Below are 22602 nucleotides of genomic sequence, written 5' to 3' on the forward strand. Positions count from 1 at the left end.
GTCAACAACGCTCAGACAGGCAGAGAATCAGGAACACTCTGTGCCAGATAAGGGTGTTTGCTGACGTGACTACACACAGGAATAGGCACTTTTAATGTGTGACTGATTGTTGGTGCCAGAATTTGTAGTAAGAGCACCTCTATTTCATATGAAGTAGAGAAACATAGTCAGCTAATACTTTTGGTAGGATTGTATTAATGGACACTGAATCTCTGCCCCCATGATGATTGTAATTTGCAATATTACATTGTATATGTACAGAATTTCCTACATTTTTTATCAACAGTGCTTACAAGTAATTAAGTTAATCAAATTGACCACAACAGTTTCAGCTGTTTTGCTGATCAGTGACACTGTTGGGTCTGATTTATCAGACTATCAGTCAGTGTCACCACTGTTTTCCACATCACTGTCAGACAGGCTGAATAGACGAGTCATCTGGCATCTGACTATGCTTCACTACACAAATATGACAGCTCGACGCTGACAGGGTATACTCACAATAAGATCAGTAATAATTTTACAGTAACAGTCTACTTTGTTGCCAACTATTAGGGATCACCCTAATAACTAACTAACTTCACTATACAATGCGGTGGGTCTGAACTCACACACAAGGACTTCAACACATGGGTCTATGTCACATGTAGGCATCTGCAATAGGCCTTGATGGGGATGTGGGAATATCTTTGACTGTAACCGTATGCTTGTCTTCATGATACAGAATCTGTAATGTGGCTGGCACTGACAGCAGGACTCTGTGGTGACGGGCTGAAGCATTACTTCTACGCCCGCTCTCTCCCAACTGTTTAGGCTGTGCTCATATCATCCTGATGTCTGATGGTCCCCAGAGAATCCCCATGACCCACTGCACATGCTCACTGTGTTTATTGCCTAAGCAGTTGTGACGCTTTAGAGCATGTGTTGAATTATACGGGCCAGCTCACATTAGGCCAGTATATGATCCTCCTGAATAAGCATCATGTTGGTGAGCATTGTAATTACAACTCATCCATGGCACAGCGTACTTTAGGCCAGCTGTGAGGGACCAGGGGCTATGGAGCCATGTGGTAATGAGTGTAAATATAGGGCAGTGAAAGTGTCTGACACACATACGTACATGCTGCATGGATCACACATGGATGCACATGAAGTATTGAACACCTCCTTTTATGACGCTACGGCAAAAATGCTTAAAAAAGGAGGAGAAATCTGCAGAACACAGTGACCAAAAGAGGCAAAGAAGTCAGCAAGGGAGGCAAGGAGGATTCATGCTGTCCCTGTAATTTCTGGCCTCCTACCCAGGCTTTTTAGTGGCAGATAATCCCCCCTTAGTGGTAGAGGAGACAAGAGCCTCCTCAGGGTACTGAAGAAGGAACCTTTATCCTCTTTGTCCTGCTAGATGGAGTAGCTCTCACACACATTTTCTGCCTCTGATTGGTGATCCAAAAAGTCTTAAATGCAGTAGGTTTTGTAGTGTAGTGTTGTTTTTGGTTAGGAGGTATCTCACTTGTAGTAGTTGTAGTAGTAGTAGTAGTAGTTACTTTTATTAATAACCTATCTTTAGCATATTCTGGAAATGTCCAGTAGTAGTAGCACTAAAGTTTGTAGCCGCCTGTGAAAGGACACAAATAATATTCATATCAAAGACAGCACATACCAAATGGTGTAGTTGACGAGTAAGCTAATTTCTAATCATATGTGGAGCATGTGAGGACACCGTGTGCTCAGCATCATAATGAATCTGCAGGCTATTTTTTAAGTTGGGAAATTGCCATAGATTCTTGGAGTTGATTATTGCTGCAGTTTCTTGCTCTGCTGCACTGAGATGAAACACTATGTTCAATTTCTTTCGTCTTTTCTTTGTTTGTCTTGCCTCTCTCTTTTCTTGATCCAGCACATCAGGGTTATCCCATCCCATGACAGTAGTGTATGTACAGAAGCTGCATAGACCACGAGTCAAACAGAAATAATAATCATGTGACATTGTTGTTGCAGGTAATGGAGTATTGGTTGGCTGTTTAAAAAAGTTGGTACACCATCTATTTTGGCTGTGCAAACATGCAATCGTCTCTTCTCTTCGTAGTATTTCTATTCAAATACACTACTGTCACTGTTACCACACCAGACCAGACCACGTATCGCTTGGAATGAAGTGTGAGATATGAGAAGCAGTTGAGGTGAGACACTGTAACGGCCAGGTCACACATCCTGCGCGAGCGGCGCGTGAAGGCTACCTCGCTGAATTGCTGCGTCTCGCAGGCGTGTGGTGACAGCATTGCTGCTGCTGCGATGCTGCTGCTGCCAGCCCTGTCTTTCTGCATTGACTTTGACTTTGATGGCCATAATGTTTCATATGATTTCATTAGAAATTTAAACTTTAGCAAAAAGACAGTGAAAATGATCTGTGGACAGTTATATTGAGACCATACCAGCAACATTACACACATTTCACTGTAGTTTTAATATCTGTATCTGTAGAATATGTCACAGGCATGAAAAGAATTTAATTCAACACTTACAATTAAGTACACACCTCTTAACCTTTTTCTGCCTAAACTAAATAAAGATTAAATTTATAATGAAATGATATGAAACATGCTATTATTGATGATCCATATCAAAGGCAGAGTCAATGTAGAAAGACAGGGCAGGCAGCAGCAGCGCTGTCTGTGTGGACACCACAAGTGTGCGACATGCAGCAGTTCAGCGAGGTAGCCATCATGCGCCGCTCACGCAGGATGTGTGGCCCGGCCGTAAGACTGAGAAGACAAGCTGCATGTCGTGACTTCTGATTGAAAGTGATGAATTACATCTGTAGCCTTTTGAAGACTAGATTTCTTTTGCACTTTCTTTCATCCAGAGTGCTCCTCAACACTTAGTGGTATGTTAATGCAGAGTTACCTTCTTGTTCCCCCCATGTGTGTGTCAACATGTGTACCAAAGCATGCACAGGTATCTAGCTATTTATGTACATATGTGCGTGTGTACATACATGTGTGTACATGTTGGGCACCACAGTGTACAGCATCTATCATTTTTATTTCTTCTTTCCTCTGTTTCTATCCCTTTGCTAGGGTGACCCTTCCTCCCTGGAGAGGACAGTGGTTGCTGTGATATAGATCCCAATAGTGACATAAGTTGCATTTGTGTGTGCTTGTGTGTGTGATGGTATTTTACCAGTCAACTCACGTGTTATCTATGGAGGTAACTACAAGAGATGGTCATACAAGAAAAATTGTAATCAAACTGTAGAGCTATAAGAATGTATACATGGGTGATAGAGAAGAGGTTATAAAGTACTTCTCCCTTCAGCTAATTGCAGCTGGCACCTGAGCAACTACAACAAACTGCCAAGTTTAAGGCTGGGAATAAAAAAATGAATTTGTACTTCACAAAGTTAGTGGCATGCATTGCGCATTCAGGGACTTTCCTTAAGCAATTATTGTGCCTTTATATGGACATAGTTACCTATAATATGGCTTCACTAGGTCATGTACACATCCACTCCCTCATCAATGAGTTTGATCACAGCTCCCCATCCATCTCCTGTTAGTGTGATTGATTGGCGTTCCTACAGCAGTTTATTCAGTGGTTTCAGACAGGCTGTCATGCTGTTACAAACATGGCTGACTGCCAGAGAAGCCTACATGCATGCACATTTTGCCTCACACTTCGTAAAGCCTGTATAGTGTATCAAGTCTGACACAGTTTGACACAAAGCAACTGTGTTTGTGTTTGAGGTTGAGTGATTCATTATTTTTTCGCACGCTAGATATAAAGTCAGGACATTTGCTGATGATTGTAATGTTCATCATTTTGTTTTTATATGACATTTTGCATTGGAATATAATGTACATACACTATCAAGGATGATATCACTGGTCTTAATGGTCTTTCCCACCAACCACCAAGGTTTTATGGAACATGATAATAACTTGTTCATCATCCACTCCTCAGTTGTTGCGTAGTTTTTACAGAATTAATGTTTTTTTTTGCTGACTCAGTGGTTTTTATGGGAGCAATGTTTTTATCTACTGCTGTGTGCATGATGTGGCCGCCAATTTTGTTTCTGCTTTAGATTACATAACTTGTCATTATAACGTTAAAAAAAGTAATTTTTCTTCCCATAAAACAACGGAAAGAATGCCACATCCAGACTGTCATGAATAACCTACACTCTGATAGCCCATGAGGAACAGTAGTCACTTTCATATGTAAATAAAACATGGCAAATGAATGAATGAAATGCGAACAGGCTGGGGTACTACTCGTTTTTTTTTCTACTCCTTTTTTAAATTTTTCCACTTGGATGATAACAGCTTGGGTGATAAATGCAAAAGATAGACCTATCTACTGTTAGGTGGTTGCTACTAAAAGTAATAGGTAATCTGTGTGCAGAATGTTGAAGTAAAATGATCCATATTCATCTCTCTGTACCAGCAGAAGGCTTTTTTGTTCAAGCTGGGGACATGACAGGGACTTTTTTGACTGAGTCAGGAAGAAAGAGAACTGCAGTATCTAAAGGAGGAGAAATATAAGTATATAATAAGAGGTGCAGAGATTAAAGTCTGGATGGTTTTTTGATAATGATGGGAATTGAGAACCGATTTCCAAATTATCCGATCCATTGGAATCGTATGCCTCCGAGCTTATCAGTTCCTTTCATCAATGTCGGCTTGTTTTTCTGACAGTTGCACATTGCAAAATGAAATGACGTCAAACGTATGCGTCTACGCTGCTGGAAACTTGCAACAAGAAGGAGTCATGGCAGAGAGGAAGAAACGGTCAAGTGAATTTTATTGATATTGCCCTATATGACAAATTACAGTTTGCCTCAGGGGTCTTTACGGCCCAAAATGTGAAGAAAGATGCTGAAAGAAGAAGAAAGAAACAGTGCTAGTTGTAATGTCTGTAAAATTTCAATTAAGTTTGGAAATGCCAGCAATTTGCTGAAACAATGATTAATTCAGACAATGAAACATGATGACAGACAATATAACAGTTGCGTTTACATTGAAAACCTTTTTTTCCACACATAAATCAATGAGGGAATCGATAAAGAATCGGACAGAAAAGCAGAGGTTATAATGACATTGGTATCATAAATCTTATCAATTCCCATCCCTATTTTTTTATCTTGTCAAGGGATAAAATTGGGGCAATTTTGGAAACGTTTTTGAGCTTTAAATATAAACTCCCTATTTATTTAATAGTTAGATGGATGGGTTTGGATTTCATTTAAATTTGTATACAATTCTCTTTAGATCAATGTTTTAATAGTAGATATTGTTTAATTTTCTTCTATTCATTTTCATGGCAAATTATTGGTCTTGCAAAAATAATAACAAGCACATTGTGTTTATTCACTCCACCAGTCAGTTCTGCACAGAGCTTTGACTTTCAAATCTGGTGCATGACAGACGGTCGTCCCTTTGATTGTTTTTCAGAATATTTAGACAATTGTCGGTATGTCATAGTGACTTGGAAATAATGAAGTTTGTGTCTTTGCACATGTGTGCATTTATGTGTGTGAGTTACAGAAAGAGAAAGATAGCGAACGGGAGAAAATATTAGAGTTTATTAAGACCCTCACCAAAGCAGATAAAGCAAAGCCTTTTTATCAGCCCACTGTTCAACAGGCAATAAAACACACATCAGATCCAGCAGATCACTGGCTAATCATCCCCGAACATTATCCCAGGCATTATGCAGGACACACACGCGCGTGCACACACACACACACGCACAAACACAACCCAACGCTCTTCCCACTCATGTGTACATTGGCTGCCAGAGCTGTCTTTGTATCCCATCACCATAACAACTGCCTCACAGAACATCTACAAAAAAGGAAAAAGCCAAAGTGAATTTCTCTCACTCAGTTTGACTTGGAGATGGTGAGAGCAGCGGTCGGCAGCTCCTCGCAGCATGTCAGTGTGGCGTGTGTGAACAAGAGGCAGGCTTGTAGAAGCAAGCGGGCTGCAGATGTCTTGGTGTGATGAGGAAGGGGTTGTGTGATGTGAAATTCGGAAAGGTGTTGTAGAGACTTTTCAGAACGAGGGATATGCAGTGTATGATGCAGCACATGGTGAGTGTCAAAACGGCTGCTGCGTTCTGTTCGCATTCTTTCGCGGGAGTGTGCATGTTTGTATGTACACGTATGTTTTTAAGTTTGTTATGTTACAGTAAATGCATTGTGTTTCTTTTGCATTAGTAATTAAGTTGTGTAAAATGTAATGTGTGTGTGTCTGGAGGCTTTGCACATGTGGATGTTACGTAATGACTGAGGCTGAGAAACCTTGGGAGAGTGCAATAGTAATGAAAGTTCTCTGTGAAGCTCTTTTGGGATACTGCAGATTTTGTGTAATTACATCCTCTAGATACATATTAGGCTATCATCCATGTTTTCATTGATATTGTATATGTTCAGTATTAAACTATAGTGTAGTAAATTTGTTTTACTAATTCCTGTTTTGACTTAATGTCTTTTGTAAGTACAGTACATAGTCATTAGATACATTCTGGGCTATAATGTTATGTCTCAGATAATCCAAGATAGATTGTTGCCATGATTCTTCAGGCTATAGTAATCTATTATGAAATGTTAGTGCTGGTACCTTGCTCACAGCTTCATTTTTCACTCTATACTCTACAGGCTTACACCCATCAGCAGAGGTGATGAATATTTTTAATCATACGTCACAGAGGGAATTAACTGTATTTGTGTGTGTGTGCACACTATGTGTGTATTAGGATTTGGGTGGGTAGGATTTGCATGTAGGTTTGTGAATGTGTCTGTGCCTGTTTTATGGTAATGGTTTTTAACCAGTGTTAGACCCAGTGATGTAAAAGTGTTGCTCTCAGGCAATGTATATTGTAACCATTGCTTTTCAACTCAAGATGTGACATTAGCCTCAGGATCTCATTGTCTTGGCACTAACTCCACTGGAAAGGTCTTCATTTCAGTGTTACTTTACAGCCCCTTTCCTTTCTTCTTTTGGTCCACCCTATTGTAGCTTACATATCTGCTGCACATGGTCCATTTGCTTGGCATGACAGAGCAGAAATAAAACCTTCAAACATGGAAGGAGAGAGCAGCGACTTTAGCTTTCATCTCTGAACTGCATTATTAAACATCCCACATCCACATGAATCTGACATCACCCAATCACAGCTGTCTCTTACTCTACTTCCCCCTCTCACCATTCCCTTGTCTCCCTCCATTAGGCTAACCTAAAGAAGTTTATGGAGTATGTGCAGCAGAGGAACATTGAAAAGGTCTCAAGGTTCCTGGAAAAAGGCCTGGACCCCAACTTCCATGATCCAGACACAGGAGGTGAGGAAGTTGGTGCTTAGAAAAATCCCATCCGTACCGTTAGTTAATTAATTGTCTTTTGTCTTTTCAACCTTGATTTGTCTTTTCCCTCGTGCTTTCACTCTCTCTCTCTCTCTCTGCCTGTCTTCACCACAAAATGACCATGTATGGATTTTCTGCAATAAGCCTTCTGCATGCTGAGCAAAGCTGGATTACTCTCTTTGCTAATCTCCTCTCGTTTATGCAAATGTTTGTCCAGCCATAAAGGAGATTTCCCTGTTGGGTGACGTGTAGTCTGACAGAGGTGCTGTGAAGCGAGGGGAGCATGAGAATAGGCTGGTTTAACACCAACAGGAAGCAGCCACTTAGGCAGACCGGCGGGTGACAATCACGACAGCCAAGGCAGTATCCAAACACAGAGTCTGAAAATGTACCCATAGTTTTGATAACTGTAGCGGGCAATTTTGTCATCAAATATTGACAGCTTCAATTGTTGGATGTTCATTTTCTAAGGAGAATGCACAATAATGTCACTGGAAATAAGATTTTGTGATATTCTTTGCTTGCTCATCCTTGGATTTTACAGAATGTCCTCTAACGCTGGCAGCACAGCTGGAGGGATGTGCAGAGCTCATCAAGGTGCTGAAGAGTGGAGGGGCGCATCTGGACTTCAGAACAAAAGATGGCATTACTGCCCTACACAAGGCCGTGCGCAGCAAGAACCATACAGCGCTTATAGTGAGTATATCACACACACACACACACACACACACACACACACAATCATTGCAGAAAGCTGACTCATCTCTTTTATCTATTTTGCTACACCAATTGCCTGCTTGCAAACTTTTCCTCTGAGAAAGGAGAGTTTACAGGCAGGCAATCTCTGGCAGAGGGTGCTTGAGCAATTGAGTACAGAGGGTGCTTGAGCAATTACTAAATACGTGAGGCTTAACATGCCCTCTTTGAATGGGCTGGAATATTCGCTGAATGGCCTTGCATGTGTCTGGTTTGAGGAGGCTTGTAACCTAAATGAAAGGTTTACATGAGTCATATAATTAATTTCCTGTTGAGCCAGAACTGGAATTGTTTTTTCCGCTTCACTGTCATTCAAATATTCAATGTCCCTGGACTGTTGCTGGGTATCATAAGTCCACGAAAGGTCATACTCTAGCTAATTTCTTCAAATAAAATCTATAATAGTGTATTTACAAATATTTTATACATGTCCTATTGTACAAAAATGCTCATAATACTACATTTGCAGGGATGTGATTGAAATGATCAGTACCACTGACTCAATGATTCCTTTGCTGAGGTTTCTGAATTTTTTCTTGAGACAGGATTTACTTAGTGTAACATATATAGCCCTATGTACTGGTTTCTTTGACCTTCATCTTGCATGGTGATAATAGATGCAACAGAGACTGGGAATTGTATGAAGTCATTTAAGCATTATTCCTCTCTAACCTTCTTCTTTTCCCACCAGACGCTGTTGGACTTGGGTGCATCACCTGACTATAAAGACAGTAGGGGATTGACTCCTCTCTACCACAGCTCGATGGTAGGAGGAGACCCCTACTGTTGCGAGCTGCTGCTGCATGATCATGCACAGGTCGGCTGTGTGGATGAGAATGGCTGGCAGGAGATACACCAGGTAATACACACTGAGACATACACATACAGATAGAACAGTGATGGCTGTGTGCAGAATACAAATTCATGTGCAGGGTAAGAGGTCTTGTCTGGTTTTCAGAGTTTCATTGAATTGATTTTTGTATTTTCCTCAGTTTAAGAATTCTTTCGTGGTGGTGGAATCCCTTGGGGGGGAGGGGGTCATGTGCTGGTAGGAAGCTCCTGCTTGGGAAGAAAGTCATTTTTTATCTAAAAGATTGGACATTCACTATTTTGGCACACTTTCAAATCAATCTGCACTTTCAACTGCATTTCCAAGCAGAAGAAATAAATACAAATACTTTTTTTTTCTGCAAATGTTTGTGGGTTGGCTGCTTCAATCAATTTTATATTTGTAAAACCACTACTGCTATGTGGCATAGTTCATTGTGTGACCACCCACACCTATTCATGTACACACTCACACATTTTGAATGCTCATTTACTACGAGATACGCAGTATACAGCACAAATACTGATGACTACTAAGATGTCATCACCTATACATATGTGTTTCTATACTTAGTGAAGTAGAGGCCTCCAGAAATGAGGTGTTACTAGGACTTCATTGATACCCACAAAGTCGGTGTGTCATCTGTGTCAAGCATAGAAATTGGTTCTACGAAGAGCAAACACAGCATATTGTGTGCATTTTATACACATATCGCCTCAAGGCATGCCCTGCTTTGTAAACATAATGGAGTCTAGTGCTTACATGCTGTTTTTGTTTGTGTCAGTGCTTTTTAGCTTACATGTGTGAGTAGTGACAGAAAGACACTGGAGGTCTGAAGGTTCTCGTACTGTGGGATTCATCACTTCTGTCGCGGGCACTGAATATGAATAAGTGCAGAGGAAATGTTGAATGGCAACATTTAGCTGTATTGAGAGTAGAATTAAACTAATCTTAATGTTAAATACACTCAAATGTGGTATACTTGTGTGTAAAAAGTCTCATCAAAATTTTTATCATAGGAGATGGCATGCCACTATTTTTATTTGATCCATTATCTGTTGCCACTGTAAATATAATGACTCGAAGTGAGTAGCCGAATAAACCCAACTCGGCAAATAAAACTCCAAAAGGAGGCACCGTGTCAGTCAATATTTGCCTGTCTCCTGCACCAACCTTTTATTACTCGCATGTTCCCACCAACTTCCCCTTTCATCTGTTATTCTCTCTTTCATAGTTACTCACGCTACACTCTCAGCCTGGTGTAGTTCATCTCAAGGTCTTGCAATTGTTGTTATTTGAAAGTAATGATGAGCAAGATGGAGAAAAAAAAGTTTTTTCACCATCTAAACTGAACTGAACTTTGTAGTCTAGGATAAAACAAAAATTAACCAAAAGTTTAAATGAAACCTGTCAGTTATTGGTGAACTATGATAACTGTTTTGTTGTGGAGTGTTTCACTGAACATGTTTGTTCAAAAGTTCTGTACTGGAAAGACAATGGGCCTCATGCAAGAAACAGTCGAATAAACAGATTTGTGGCACTTAGGAGCGATTTAAGAGAATTTGTGGCATTTGCAGATTTTCTCTAAAGTACAAACGGAATTCACGAGTGGTCCGGACCTCTCGTGAACAGATAGTCTGCCTTTCTTCACAGGGGGAAAACACACTAGTTTAACCTAAGAATTGAAATATAAATTAAACAACACAGGCCTGATTGGTTTCTGATGTTTTGTCTTTGAACTTCTTAGCGCAGTGGTGCTATTTCCATCACACGCTATATCTGTCCTCCATTCTGCTTTCCCTGAAGCAAGCGTCTTCAGTTGCTACCGTAGGGGGCAATGAAGACATCTGAGGGAGAGAAGACGATGAGGGGTTGTTTTTACACGTGTGTCCTTTCAGTTCAGATACAGTAAGGGGTTTAAATGGAAGGAGTTTTAGTTCAACGCTGAATCAGATCATGTTTCTTTGTTCTTTATAAATTCAAGATACTGCACAGTAAATACAATAATCCTTCAGCCCTACACATGTTCTCCCTGTTTCATTTCTTTCACCTCCTTCTAGTCTCCCTTTTTCTGTGTCCTTTCCAGCATCAGTATTCTAGCGGTATATATTGTGTACATTAGGATACACTGCTGAAGGTCTGATAACCAACAACAATCCCAGCATCATTTGTGTGCTGTCTCACTGCTGTCACACACTCTTAGTGAGACAGAACACAGGAGGGAGAGAACAGTTTCTGGGGAGAGTTGGTGTGCTTCTTTGTCAATGACACAGGACAAAACCAGGGAGTAGGAGGGGGGAAAAGAGAGAGGAGATAGAGATTAGATGAAAAGTTCATTGCTCCCAGATATGTGAAACAAAAAAGCTAAAAAAAAAAAAAGCTTCACTCTTGTCAGAATAAATTTAACTCACAGATTTACATTTAGCCTCAGGTGATACAAAAAATGTTTTCTTTTGCTTTTAGAGAATGCTAACAGCTTGAGTGAGGAGAATTAGCCCAAGGTAAAACACAAGGAAAAGATTTAATAGTTTTAACATTTCTGAGGTTTACATGTTTTAGTTTTTGTTACATTTGCTGCATATGTGATCTGTAGAATGTATTTGGGCTACCTTTTGCATTTGAGAATGTTATTCCACTACAATCACATCTCCAACTGTATTTAGTGGCCAAGGAAAGAGGTAGGTTACATTATAAATTGTCTGGTTTCAGCCAAACAGGCAGAGCCAGAGGGAGGCTGCTGCCAAACTCTCGATTGTTTATGTAGCATCAATTTTCACCCTTTCTTCATTGTGATTGGTCAGCTCACAAAAACACAATGTGCTGTCGACTCATTTGGCCAAGTTGCACATACGCATTACATCCCTGGTTAAAATCCAGCTTGAGACCTTCGTCACACTTTTATACTTGTTCCTCTTCAGTACAACAAATATGATTGAAACATGCTAACCTGCTCATGTGCATTCTCAGAGACACTGTGGGATTGTTCCCTTTTGACTTTGGAAGTAAACGAAGGTTCATTTTGTAAAACAAAAAATATTGTAAATCTGTTCTTTCAGGCATGCCGCTACGGCCACGTGCAGCACCTTGAACACCTGCTGTTCTACGGAGCTGACATGAGCGCCCAGAATGCATCTGGAAACACCGCCCTGCATGTGTGTGCTCTCTACAACCAGGTACCAAAACATTTATAATGACTTGTGTGTTTGCGGAGTGAAGGTGGTTCAGTCTTCTTCATTGGACAGTTGCACATTACACAATTTACATCCAACGCCAGTGTTCAGTGCCAACGCCAGGAGGAAGTGTCATATTCGCATCGCAGGGCAACAAGTTGGAGATAAGGGAGTTAAACCGCTATTTGACATGTTTAGCTGAGACACCAGTGGCAGTCTTAAATAATTAAACGTGACCACAACCTTTCCCTAACCTTAAGTGGTTTAAGTTGCCTAAACTTAAACATACCTTAACCACTCTGTATTTGTCACGCATAGACCTTGTATGAAGAACCACTCAAAGAGCCTACAGTAAACATTCACAAACGTTGTCACTGAAGTTGTTCTGAAGAATCATCCGTGGGTTGGTGTGTATGTGTATGTGAATTGTAGCATGTATATATGGACATTATGTAAGTGTGTAAGCTTTTGTCTGTTTGCTTGTCCTCCAAGAGTTGAAGGAGCTGTCACTGTGCTGCGTCATTGAACACGGTTGGGTTCAGTGTCTTGCTAAAGGACACTTACAATACTTGCAATACAGAGACTTGCTTTTACAGTATAGGGCCTTCGGGTTTGCAGGATAGCATTCACAGCATGCTTTGCCTCTTTGTGTGTGTGTGTGTGTGTGTGTGTGTGTGTGTGTGTGTGTGTGTGTGTGTGTGTGTACGGGCACATGCACACTTGTGTGTACTTGAGTGGCAGTCTGAAGCGGAGGTATCCATTACTCCATTATCTGGTCATTATCTCCACTGTATTTGTTGTATGTTGTGATAATGAACTGAAAGGGGAGATTGAAGAGAAGTGGTCCAAGTAGGAGTGTGTGCCACCAAATTGGCAAAAGATCAGGAATATTTCTGTCATGTGGGTTGCCATCAGTGCACATTAATGCAATCTGTGTGCTGCAATTTGGATGAAAGCAGCAACCTGTTTTTTTTGTTGTATTATTTTTTGATGCTTTGTGTTCAATATGTGACTGAAACCTTAGAGACTATCAGTACCAGACTGGGCCTGTGTGCAGTTGTACAGTACAGGGCAATTATTGAGCTCTCCTCCATAAGGACAAATGATCAGCTTTGATTCTTTGTACAACAGTGACAACCTCTAGCTCTAATTCATTACTACACACTGATGATCTTACCTTGGTCTGTATTGGTCTGTAATAATTTTCTGTTTGCACAGCATGTCTTAAAGGATAAGGCTGGCGTTGTTTCATATTGTTCTTTTTGTCAACACATGCCATGAAAAGACAAAAACCAATGCATTAGTTTGCTCATACTTCCCAACTTCTCTACCCTGTCTGTGGCTTTCAGCCCCATGACCATGTACTTATACTGACAATTTCAATCTTAAAGGAAATATATAGTTTTATTTTTAGGAGGACATTTGGTAAAACAGCTGGGCACGATAGTTTTTAGCAAATGTTACTCAAACAGGAATAAATAGTGCTTTGTTGGGGACTATTTTCAGCTGTGCATTAACACACATTTGTTGCTCTAGTGAGTATTTTAGACAGCAGAACAATGTTATTTGCAACACTGATGTGTTTTTAATTGTTTTTAGAGAACAATAAATTGGAATTTGCACAGAGGAATATGCTACATCAGGCTTTGGCTACACAGGCAATACTTATTTACAGGATAAATTCATTCATAAATTCATTTTGGTCTTGGTATAGGATTTGTTGACATAAGAAAAGTACATAGAACATTTCTAGCCTCATTCTTTTAAGTCATTTTCTATAATCTCCCCAAAAATCAGCATTGATTTGATTCATCCGAAAGAAATTGTTGCCTAACTTTGCAGTCCCCAAGTGAGGAAACTTTAACTGCCTGAGATGATGGTCGGGGTGGTGATATTTGTATCGCACTCTATGTGATATACCGGAAAGCTTCAATGGTAGTAGCAGCTAATAAAGTAATAATACGATTTTGGGGTCTTGAGGTTGTGATAATATGGAAAGAAATACATAGTGTATATTTTAAAATATGAATGAATGTGTTCTATATCAGCAGAGGGAGAGGAGGACACTGGGAGATGAGGGCAGTGAAAACCAGCATACTCCTGGGAAAATGATAAGTGTTAGGTATAGTATGCCCATGTGCTGCGTTGTCCTGTTTGGTTAGAGGCTGCTAGAAGAGAAACATGTCTCTGGGCATTCTGGAAGAGGCTTTTCTACTCCTTCACTTGCAAACAGAGAGTAGTGCTCAGTTCATGAACATTAAATGAGCACTTTACTCCTCTCTCTTTCTCTCTTTTGCATACGAACAAGTGAAAAATGTGTGCATGCATGTGTGTGTGTTTGCGTGTTGTTATTATAACTGTGTACTGCTCCACTAATTCCAGTCATGAGGAATGACCTGCTTCAACTGGACTGGAACACCATAGTCTCAGGAGAGAGAGACTGTGTGTGTGTGTGTATGTGTGTGTCAGCATGGGTTTGGGAAGCACAGCAGCATCAAAACTTAATACAAGCTGTTCGTAACACATCCACGTGACTGAAGTCATTACATGTTCCACTTCTCAGTGGTGGGAGGGCCAGGGGTTGTATGTGTGTGTGTGTGTGTGTGTTTCATATAATCAAAGATAGAATGGGTGAATAGCTTAATTTACAGTCACTTGTAAGTCTACAGTCTGGTAATGGACCTTGGTCCAGCTCTTGTGTGCTTCCACAGCTATGGATGGCTGTTATCCTGCCAGTGGAAGCCGAACACCACGGTGAGCTGATTGATCCCAGAAACAGCATCTCTTAGCAGGGTTCCAGCATGCTCGAAACAGGCCTGGCTCAGATGATTATGTACTATTACAGAAAGTAATGGGCTGGTTGAATTGACCGGGAAACTAGTAGTCCAGTGGCAAAGGTCAATATATCCATATGGAGAGAGAAAAGAGAGAGTGTCAGAAAGAGATACATATTGATGAAGAAGGGAGAGAGTGGATGGATGACAAGATAACATAATCAGCCTGGCTGGCCATTAACATTTACTTACTGGGATTTTAGCCTGGCAGATGTGATCAGCAGCAGTGAATGAAGGCATGGCAGGGGTCTTTCTCCTGGCAGACAGATCCATTGGAGGTGGTTGGAAGAGTGATTGAGAAAACACACAGTAGGTAAAGGCAAGTGGGGATAACACTGATGAGTGAAATTAAAGAGATGTGGCGCAAGACACACACAGAACTGTTCAAACCAGTCAGACCAATGACATCTTGGGACAACTCTATAATAAGCTGTACAGAGGAAGTATCACTGTATTTCAAGCTACAGTGTTTATTATGTTGCTGTTGTGCACAATAATGAGGAAGAATTCAGCTCTTATTTAAAGTGTGTCAGCCTTACATCATGCATCTCAGGTGCTTTAGATGTCTGTCACAATCCAATGTAAAAACAAGCTCAACATTCAGTGGAGGATGCCAAATCTGCACTTCAGTTCCAATGAGAGAAAGAATGCTCAACTGTATAAACATGGCTGTGAGAGGAACCATCTGTCACAGTCTTTACACATGACTGACCCGCATCATCACTGTAAAGCTTGACTTAGCTCACTATGTATTCCTATGTAGCTAATGTAATCACATCTAGCAAACCATGGTGAGGACTACTGGAATGGTTTTCTTAATGAATTCCTATAGGAAACCTTGGAGAGAAGAGCAAGACAGATGGCCCACACTGTAATTGGCCTCCGCGTGTGTGTGTGCACGTCAGTGTATGCGTCTGTGAGTGTAGAACGTCTCTAAATAGCACAAATTCAAATATTCAGCTGTTGAGGTTCTCAAACCTTTATTCCTTTGATTATTTAAGAAGGTAACACTTGTTAACATTGTCACCAGACACAGACACAATAAAACAAGGTTAATATGCATGTAAATGGAGAGATTCAGGTGTGCCAGATGGGCTCTGTGTGTAACCTTTAGACCAGTGGTTCAAGTAGAAGACAAGTTGGTGCCGCGGCACCCTGGAGGGCCTTGAGGACGGGCCAAGGGTGCTGCAAGATTTATAACATCATTGTTCATTTATTGTGCGTTTGATAACGTTTCACCACATTAAAAAAATAGACGATATTTACATTAGCTACGTTTTATGTTACGTTTTCAAGCATATTAAAACGCAAATGAAAAGCATAAAAAATATATATCGAAATTAAAAAAACTCTGCTTAATATGCAGCTATGTCGGAGCTAATGAAATGACCGCTCATGGTTACTGGTTGTCATAGTTACACAATACTCTTTGGCTGGGGAGTTTTTCAGGTGCTCAATATTATGCAAAATTATATAATTATTGGGGGTTGGGTGGCTTGGAGCGAAGGGGTGCAGTAGTCTAAAACAGTTTGGGACCACTGCCTTAGACTGTCACTACACACAACACTGAGAGCACCCAATTCTTCTATCTCCATAACATGTTAGAGACATAGAGACATGTGTAATAATGGAGCAAGCATTTTATTGATTTTCTTTGCTCACCTAACGTGATCCATAGCTTAAAGAAAAGTTATGAAACACTTTGCAATAGGCTAGCCATGTTTTCTCATTACTGTGTGGTAAAATAGCAGGATAGGCTGTGATAGATTATTTAAAACGGCCTGCAAATAGACAAGGGTAAGGGGATTTTATCAGCGTTTGTGCTTCACTTGAGTATGTCTTTGTATCGTTCTCAATCATTTTTCTTGCAACATGTCTCTAATTAGTCTTCTACAGTCCTTTAACACTTCTCTCCAACCTTGAAGTATTTTTCTTCAAAGCTACCTCATTTAGCTCGTTTGCCAAAATAAACCAGTTTTTCGCTAAGGCAGAGAAGTATAATATACACATGCACTCACAGATCTCTCTTAATAAAACAGAAGCTTATGCACAGTTAACTCCTCATATTTTGTTGAAATTACTCTGGAAATGGTGATCATTGTGACTCTTGATGCTGAAAAGTATGTGTGTGTGTGTGTGTCCGTGCATTGTGCATGTAATTGCTTAATGTATGGGTGCTTAGCAATTAGCCAAGCTAACAGCCGTAGGCGTTTATCTATATAGGTTTTTAGATGTTTTAGACCCTTATTGGTTGTGTAGGCTACTAGCAGCAAGAGTAACCATGCATTATTCATAACACCTGCTCCATTTACAAATACCCCCATGTCTTCACCAGCTATATTTACATGGACTTTACAGGTTTATGTAGGTTCCCAGCTGACACCATGGTCATTATACATCTTGCTCAGTTCAGGGCAGTCAGGCACAGCACCCACATAGTTACCATCTATGTGTTTTACCAGAAGAGGGTGCTCCAGTGCATCAGTATTTGCCTCATACAGTACTCTATCTGGTATATTACAAGAGTGGTTCATCAGATATACCCTGCTTGATGAGTTAAATCACATGAACGTTATTAACTGAGCCACATGTTCAATTAATCTGTGCGTGCATGTCCCTGAATGTGTGACAGGAGTCACCAGAGTCATTGTGCTGATTGTAGAGCAAGGCAGTCCTGTTAATTCTGCTCTCAGTGTTAAATTACATATCGACCCTCAGCCAGCCAGGACATGGACACATAATTATGTCTATCAATCTACAATTGGGCTTTTTTTGCCAGAGGGGCCTGTGCTCATTTACACACACACACACACACACACACACACACACACACACACACACACACACACACACACACACACACAAAAGAAATATGGCAGTAGTCTGACACATAAGAGAGAGAAATGTGTGGTAGTGAACTAATGAGGATGTCAGTTTTGTGCTTTTTGTAATGTGCTCCTTGTATTAAACTAATTTAAGCCTACGTTTTTATACATACATGTTGCTTTTAGTTATAGTTTAGCCATTGCTTTGCCAACAGGCTCTACATTGAATGCCTTTTATGGCAACCAATGTTACTTACTTACAATCTTACTAAACTCACTTGCACACTTTCATATCAAGAATGTGTTTGTACAGGGCATGTTTGGGTCTTTTTATACAACAGCTGTTGTACAGCTTCAGGGTTGCTTTGCTTTGGGTGAAATGTTTGCAGATTGGTATAACATACTATAAATACATTGTTTTTGCCAATACCCTAAAGCGTTTGTTTGTAACAGTTTTAATGAGAATCATGTCTATTATATTGACTCACAGTTGGAGTGGGTATAATTCCTTTCACCTCTGGCTTTTCTTATTGTAGAAACAGTGACTAGTTGTCACTGACTCAAGCTGAGATGTCCATGTTGTGATTTTTAGAAGCACCTCGTGGAACTGCCTCATTCACGTTTAGCCGGCTGCTGATTTTCCACAAAAGGGGGTCAGCTGTCAGGTGGCTTTTCTTTGCATTTGTCATCAGCGAGGACGTTAGTATGAATCAGTTGTTTGTAACAGTATAAAAAAAGTGTTTAGTTGCCAAGGTGGAAACTAAAATCCTTTGTTGCCAGCATCTTCTCACCATGTTCATACACAAATGGACCGGCTTATTGTTGCACCAGCCTCTCGTAGCTTTAAATTCGTCTGAGAATCCGAACTGTGGTAGCTTGACATTGTATGATCAGGGCTTAATTTTCAGCAGGAGCATTTCTTTAGTTTCCTCAAGTATTTGCTATGCTTTAATATGTACTTGCACATAAATGCCTCTTAATGATATTAATTTGGCTTGAATCATGATGAGTCTCATGTGATTGTTTGACAAAGGATTGTTTGACTTTCCATTAGAAAGCTGTTGCGCTGTTCCTCTAGGTCAAGCATTTCAAAGACGTGTCTCCATCTCATCGTGAGCCCAGAAGCTACCACAGCTTTCAAACATCACTGATTCTCTTGTAGCCAAATGGATGCGCTTGTAGTTGGGGCACCATGAAATTAATCTGAGACAAGAAAGGAGCCGTAGCCAATGAGACCGCACGGGAAACCGGAGGTGGGGTGAGCAGGGAGAGAGGCCACGGATACACACACAGAAATACAGCAGGTGGAGGTGAGATGGTGTTGATACATCTGATGTATCAGTAGAGCACTGAGGTAAATGCAGTAAAAAAGATATAATAAAAGTTCCGTTCCGCTGTAATGTTGCAATTATTTGAATGTCAAGTTCAAATTATCGTTTATCACCACACAAACTACAAGTCCCCGCCATCTGTTTACTTTTACTGTTGGACAAAGGACATTTAATACTCTTTGTTCTCGAATTCCTTCTAAGAATCGTTTACTTTTTCATTAGTTGAGTTAGTCTTGTTAACTTTGTTGCTCTCTGGATAATTGTGTAGTCTGTTCACTTTCCGTCTGATGTTATTGATATTTCTATAGATCAGTTAGTTCATTCATGTTTTATTTCTCAACCACAACCTTCCATTTGGCTCATGTAAATCCATTCTGTGCCATCTTTGCACCTGTTCTTTTGTTTGATACATACACCACATGTCTGGGGAAGATTGCATCACATTTGCACATAAACACTGTCACAATCTGCCCCACAGTGACCTCTCACATGATTTTCTTGTAATATTGCGATTATTTAATCCAGTCTTGGATTTTCTTCAAGTGGAATAATCTTGTAATCAGTAAAACCTGGTCTGAGATCAGTTGTGCAGTTTGTGCACCCTCACGTCAACACCACAATAGTCTGGGACAAAATATGTTTTGTGGTGTAATCACGTAGTCTGCACATTGCTTAAGTAGCATATATGTGTGTGTGAGTGCATGTGTGTGTAACAGAGATGGATGTAGTAGTGTTGACAATCACTTTGATAGTTAATGGGAAAGAGAAGGGAAATTATGTAAAAATAAACTAATTTCTTTACTGTAATTTATAACTGCAAATCTATCTAGCATTCGATTCCAGTACGACACTGCTGTTAAAAACAGCTCATCTTGAATATCAATCTCATTTCCTCTATATTCCACTCAAACCTACATAATCTTATGTTCGGTAGGTTGTGGAGATAACCACATGCACAGCACAAGGGTTTCTCAAGGCGCGTCCTTGCTCATTTCACACTGCTACTAGAGCTGCTTCTGTCTGAGTCATTCTCAAACAGTCCTTGTACGTGCAGGCATGTTTCTTTTGGAGGTGATCAAAGAGGTTTCTTGCAAAATGCTGCCTCTGGCAAAAACTGTTGCACTGCTAAGCCTGGTAATAATTGTATTTCACTTGATATTCAGCTTTTTAAAACCAAATCATGACCAAATTGTATAAAGTTTTGTTTTTCTAACAATTTTGTAATCGTTTAGTCCTGCCTCTGTAGCAGTGTGTTGTCCCTTTCTTCACCTTCCTTTTTTTAGAATTCACACATGTATTTACTTTAGCGAAATATGATTTGATACTGTACTTTATTTGATGTGACATTTAAAATCCCGTCTATACTGATACAAACAGTGCAGCCAAAATCCATTTCATGGCACATGACTTATACTTGGTATACCTCCCACCTCTAATAGAGACACCAATTAGAAACTTGGAAATGGCACACACAGGAGCCCCATACATCATTGTGTGTATGTGTGTTGTTATGGTAAAATCAAATACAATGACATTTAAAAGTCCCAACACATACATCTCTCTGTTGTCATTCAGGATAGCTGTGCACGAGTTCTCCTGTTCCGGGGGGCCAATAAAGAGATAAAGAACTACAACAGCCAGACCGCCTTTCAGGTATGTATGGTATCCAAGAACCACTGAATGCTGCTGTGTGTATTATTATACCATACATCTTTGACATGTCAGAGCTGAATTGAATGTCTTACTCAGCAACATTGAATATGTTGATTGCTCTTAAAAATGTAAGCGCCGTAACGTCCCCCACCTCCGGCGGCTCGCCTTTGTGGTCTGTGTCTGAATTCCTGCCTTTCTGGTTGATGAAGTCTGCGTGAAATTGACACCGACACAGATTCCTGTGCAGATCAAAGCTAATTTGTTTGTACACAAGGCAGTCTGGTCCACACAGTGCCCAGAACATTGCCACACATACAGATTTTACGCATCTGCCACAACTAAGGACTACATTTCTAAAACATTTATTAGGAGAGTGAGTGAGAGAAAAAATGTGATTGTATTTATAATCATTTATTTTTGTGATTTTGTGTTTTTTTTTCCATAGAATAAAATATTGCTGTTTTGCATTTGTCATTTATGTGTTTGCCCCTCTCTCTTCCCTCTACTCCTCTCTTTTCCCCACCTCCAGGTGGCTATTATAGCAGGAAACTTTGATCTGGCTGAAATCATAAAGGTCCACAAAGTATCAGATGTTGGTAAGTTGACAGCAATGGTAGTATATCACCAGGCTCCCTCAGTATTTTATTGGTTAAATGTATGAATGTAGTGCCAGAAAGACATCAGACAGAAGAATGGCTGAACGTGGATAGTGGAGAAGCTCAAGGAAAGTGATTACAGGTTATATACCTGAAAGAAAGGAGATGGAAATTTAAGGAATGTGGAGAAGGTTTCAGAGATTTTTTTTGGATCCCTGCTGAGTTGAGCCGTTTCTCTGTGACATAAACATAAAGGAAAACTCTGCCATCTAGTGTGGACAGGATGCATTACCCCACTTTTTTCATTGGGAAATAGTTTTATTCAAATATTTTATTCCTTTTAACAATAAACAGGTTAAAATAGGAATCACATGTAATGTTTGTTCATTACATTTTAATTAAAATTTTACCATAGATACACTGCTCTGCCAATGTGCTGTTAATGTATGTGTGAATTTAAACGCACATTGTTAATTATTTTAGCTTTAAAGTTTAAGTTAAACATTTTAACAATGAGAATATTTTATTCACAGCTACAATACAAGTTCCATCATCAAATATCCTAAACAGCTTTCCTTATTCTTATTTGGTTATTCATTCATATGAAACAATAATTATTATTATAAATATAAGATAAGATAATCCTTTATTAATCCCTCAGCGGGGAAATTTGCATTGTTACAGCAGCATACAGGATAGTGCAATAGCAGAGACATACATAGAAGATAGACAAAATATAATTATATTTTAAATATAATTGATAAGATTGATAAGGCACTACTGTGGTTCTCTAAAGCTCTGCTACAGCACCATCAGTGCCAGATCCATTGTGCATATCCTTAACCTGCTTGCTACATATCATGTGATGTGATGAGTCTGTTAAGAGTTGCTCTGGACCTGCATGTGTCTCTTTCTCCTCTCAGTGCCTTTCAGGGAGACCCCCTCCTACACCAACCGCCGGCGTGCAATTCCTGGCCCCCTGCCCTCACCGCGTTCCTTGCTCCGCTCTGCGAGTGACAACAACCTGAATGGGGACCACGATCACATCCACAGTCAGGCCCCCAGAGAGATGCGTGGTCGTCAGGGTCACTCTCCTGTCCCCTCACTGCGCAGTCTGCCAGCTCTTGGGCAGCAGCACAGCAGCCTTGGAGAGGTAAGATGGAGCTAGTGAGGCTGTGCAGTTGTGTGTTAGCACATTTTAGCATTACATTCAGAGAAGACAAAAGCAGTGAAGGAAAAAATGAGAGA

At 40.2% G+C, this 22602-nt stretch overlaps 1 protein-coding gene across 1 annotated transcript in view; it reads left to right on the plus strand.

Moving 5' to 3' along the window:
• The window catches only part of shank3a (SH3 and multiple ankyrin repeat domains 3a), a 130219-nt gene that overhangs the window by 43574 nt on the left and 64043 nt on the right, over nucleotides 1-22602 (plus strand). Inside the window, exons 4-10 of the mRNA XM_070906865.1 lie at nucleotides 7231-7339; nucleotides 7905-8056; nucleotides 8808-8975; nucleotides 12002-12118; nucleotides 20681-20758; nucleotides 21288-21354; nucleotides 22278-22507. Of these exons, the coding sequence (XP_070762966.1) occupies nucleotides 7231-7339; nucleotides 7905-8056; nucleotides 8808-8975; nucleotides 12002-12118; nucleotides 20681-20758; nucleotides 21288-21354; nucleotides 22278-22507 (921 nt within the window). The remainder of the gene's footprint in view (nucleotides 1-7230; nucleotides 7340-7904; nucleotides 8057-8807; nucleotides 8976-12001; nucleotides 12119-20680; nucleotides 20759-21287; nucleotides 21355-22277; nucleotides 22508-22602) is intronic.

The sequence above is a fragment of the Enoplosus armatus genome, chromosome 6, assembly GCF_043641665.1.
Source record: "Enoplosus armatus isolate fEnoArm2 chromosome 6, fEnoArm2.hap1, whole genome shotgun sequence".
Taxonomy (NCBI): Eukaryota; Metazoa; Chordata; class Actinopteri; order Centrarchiformes; family Enoplosidae; genus Enoplosus; species Enoplosus armatus.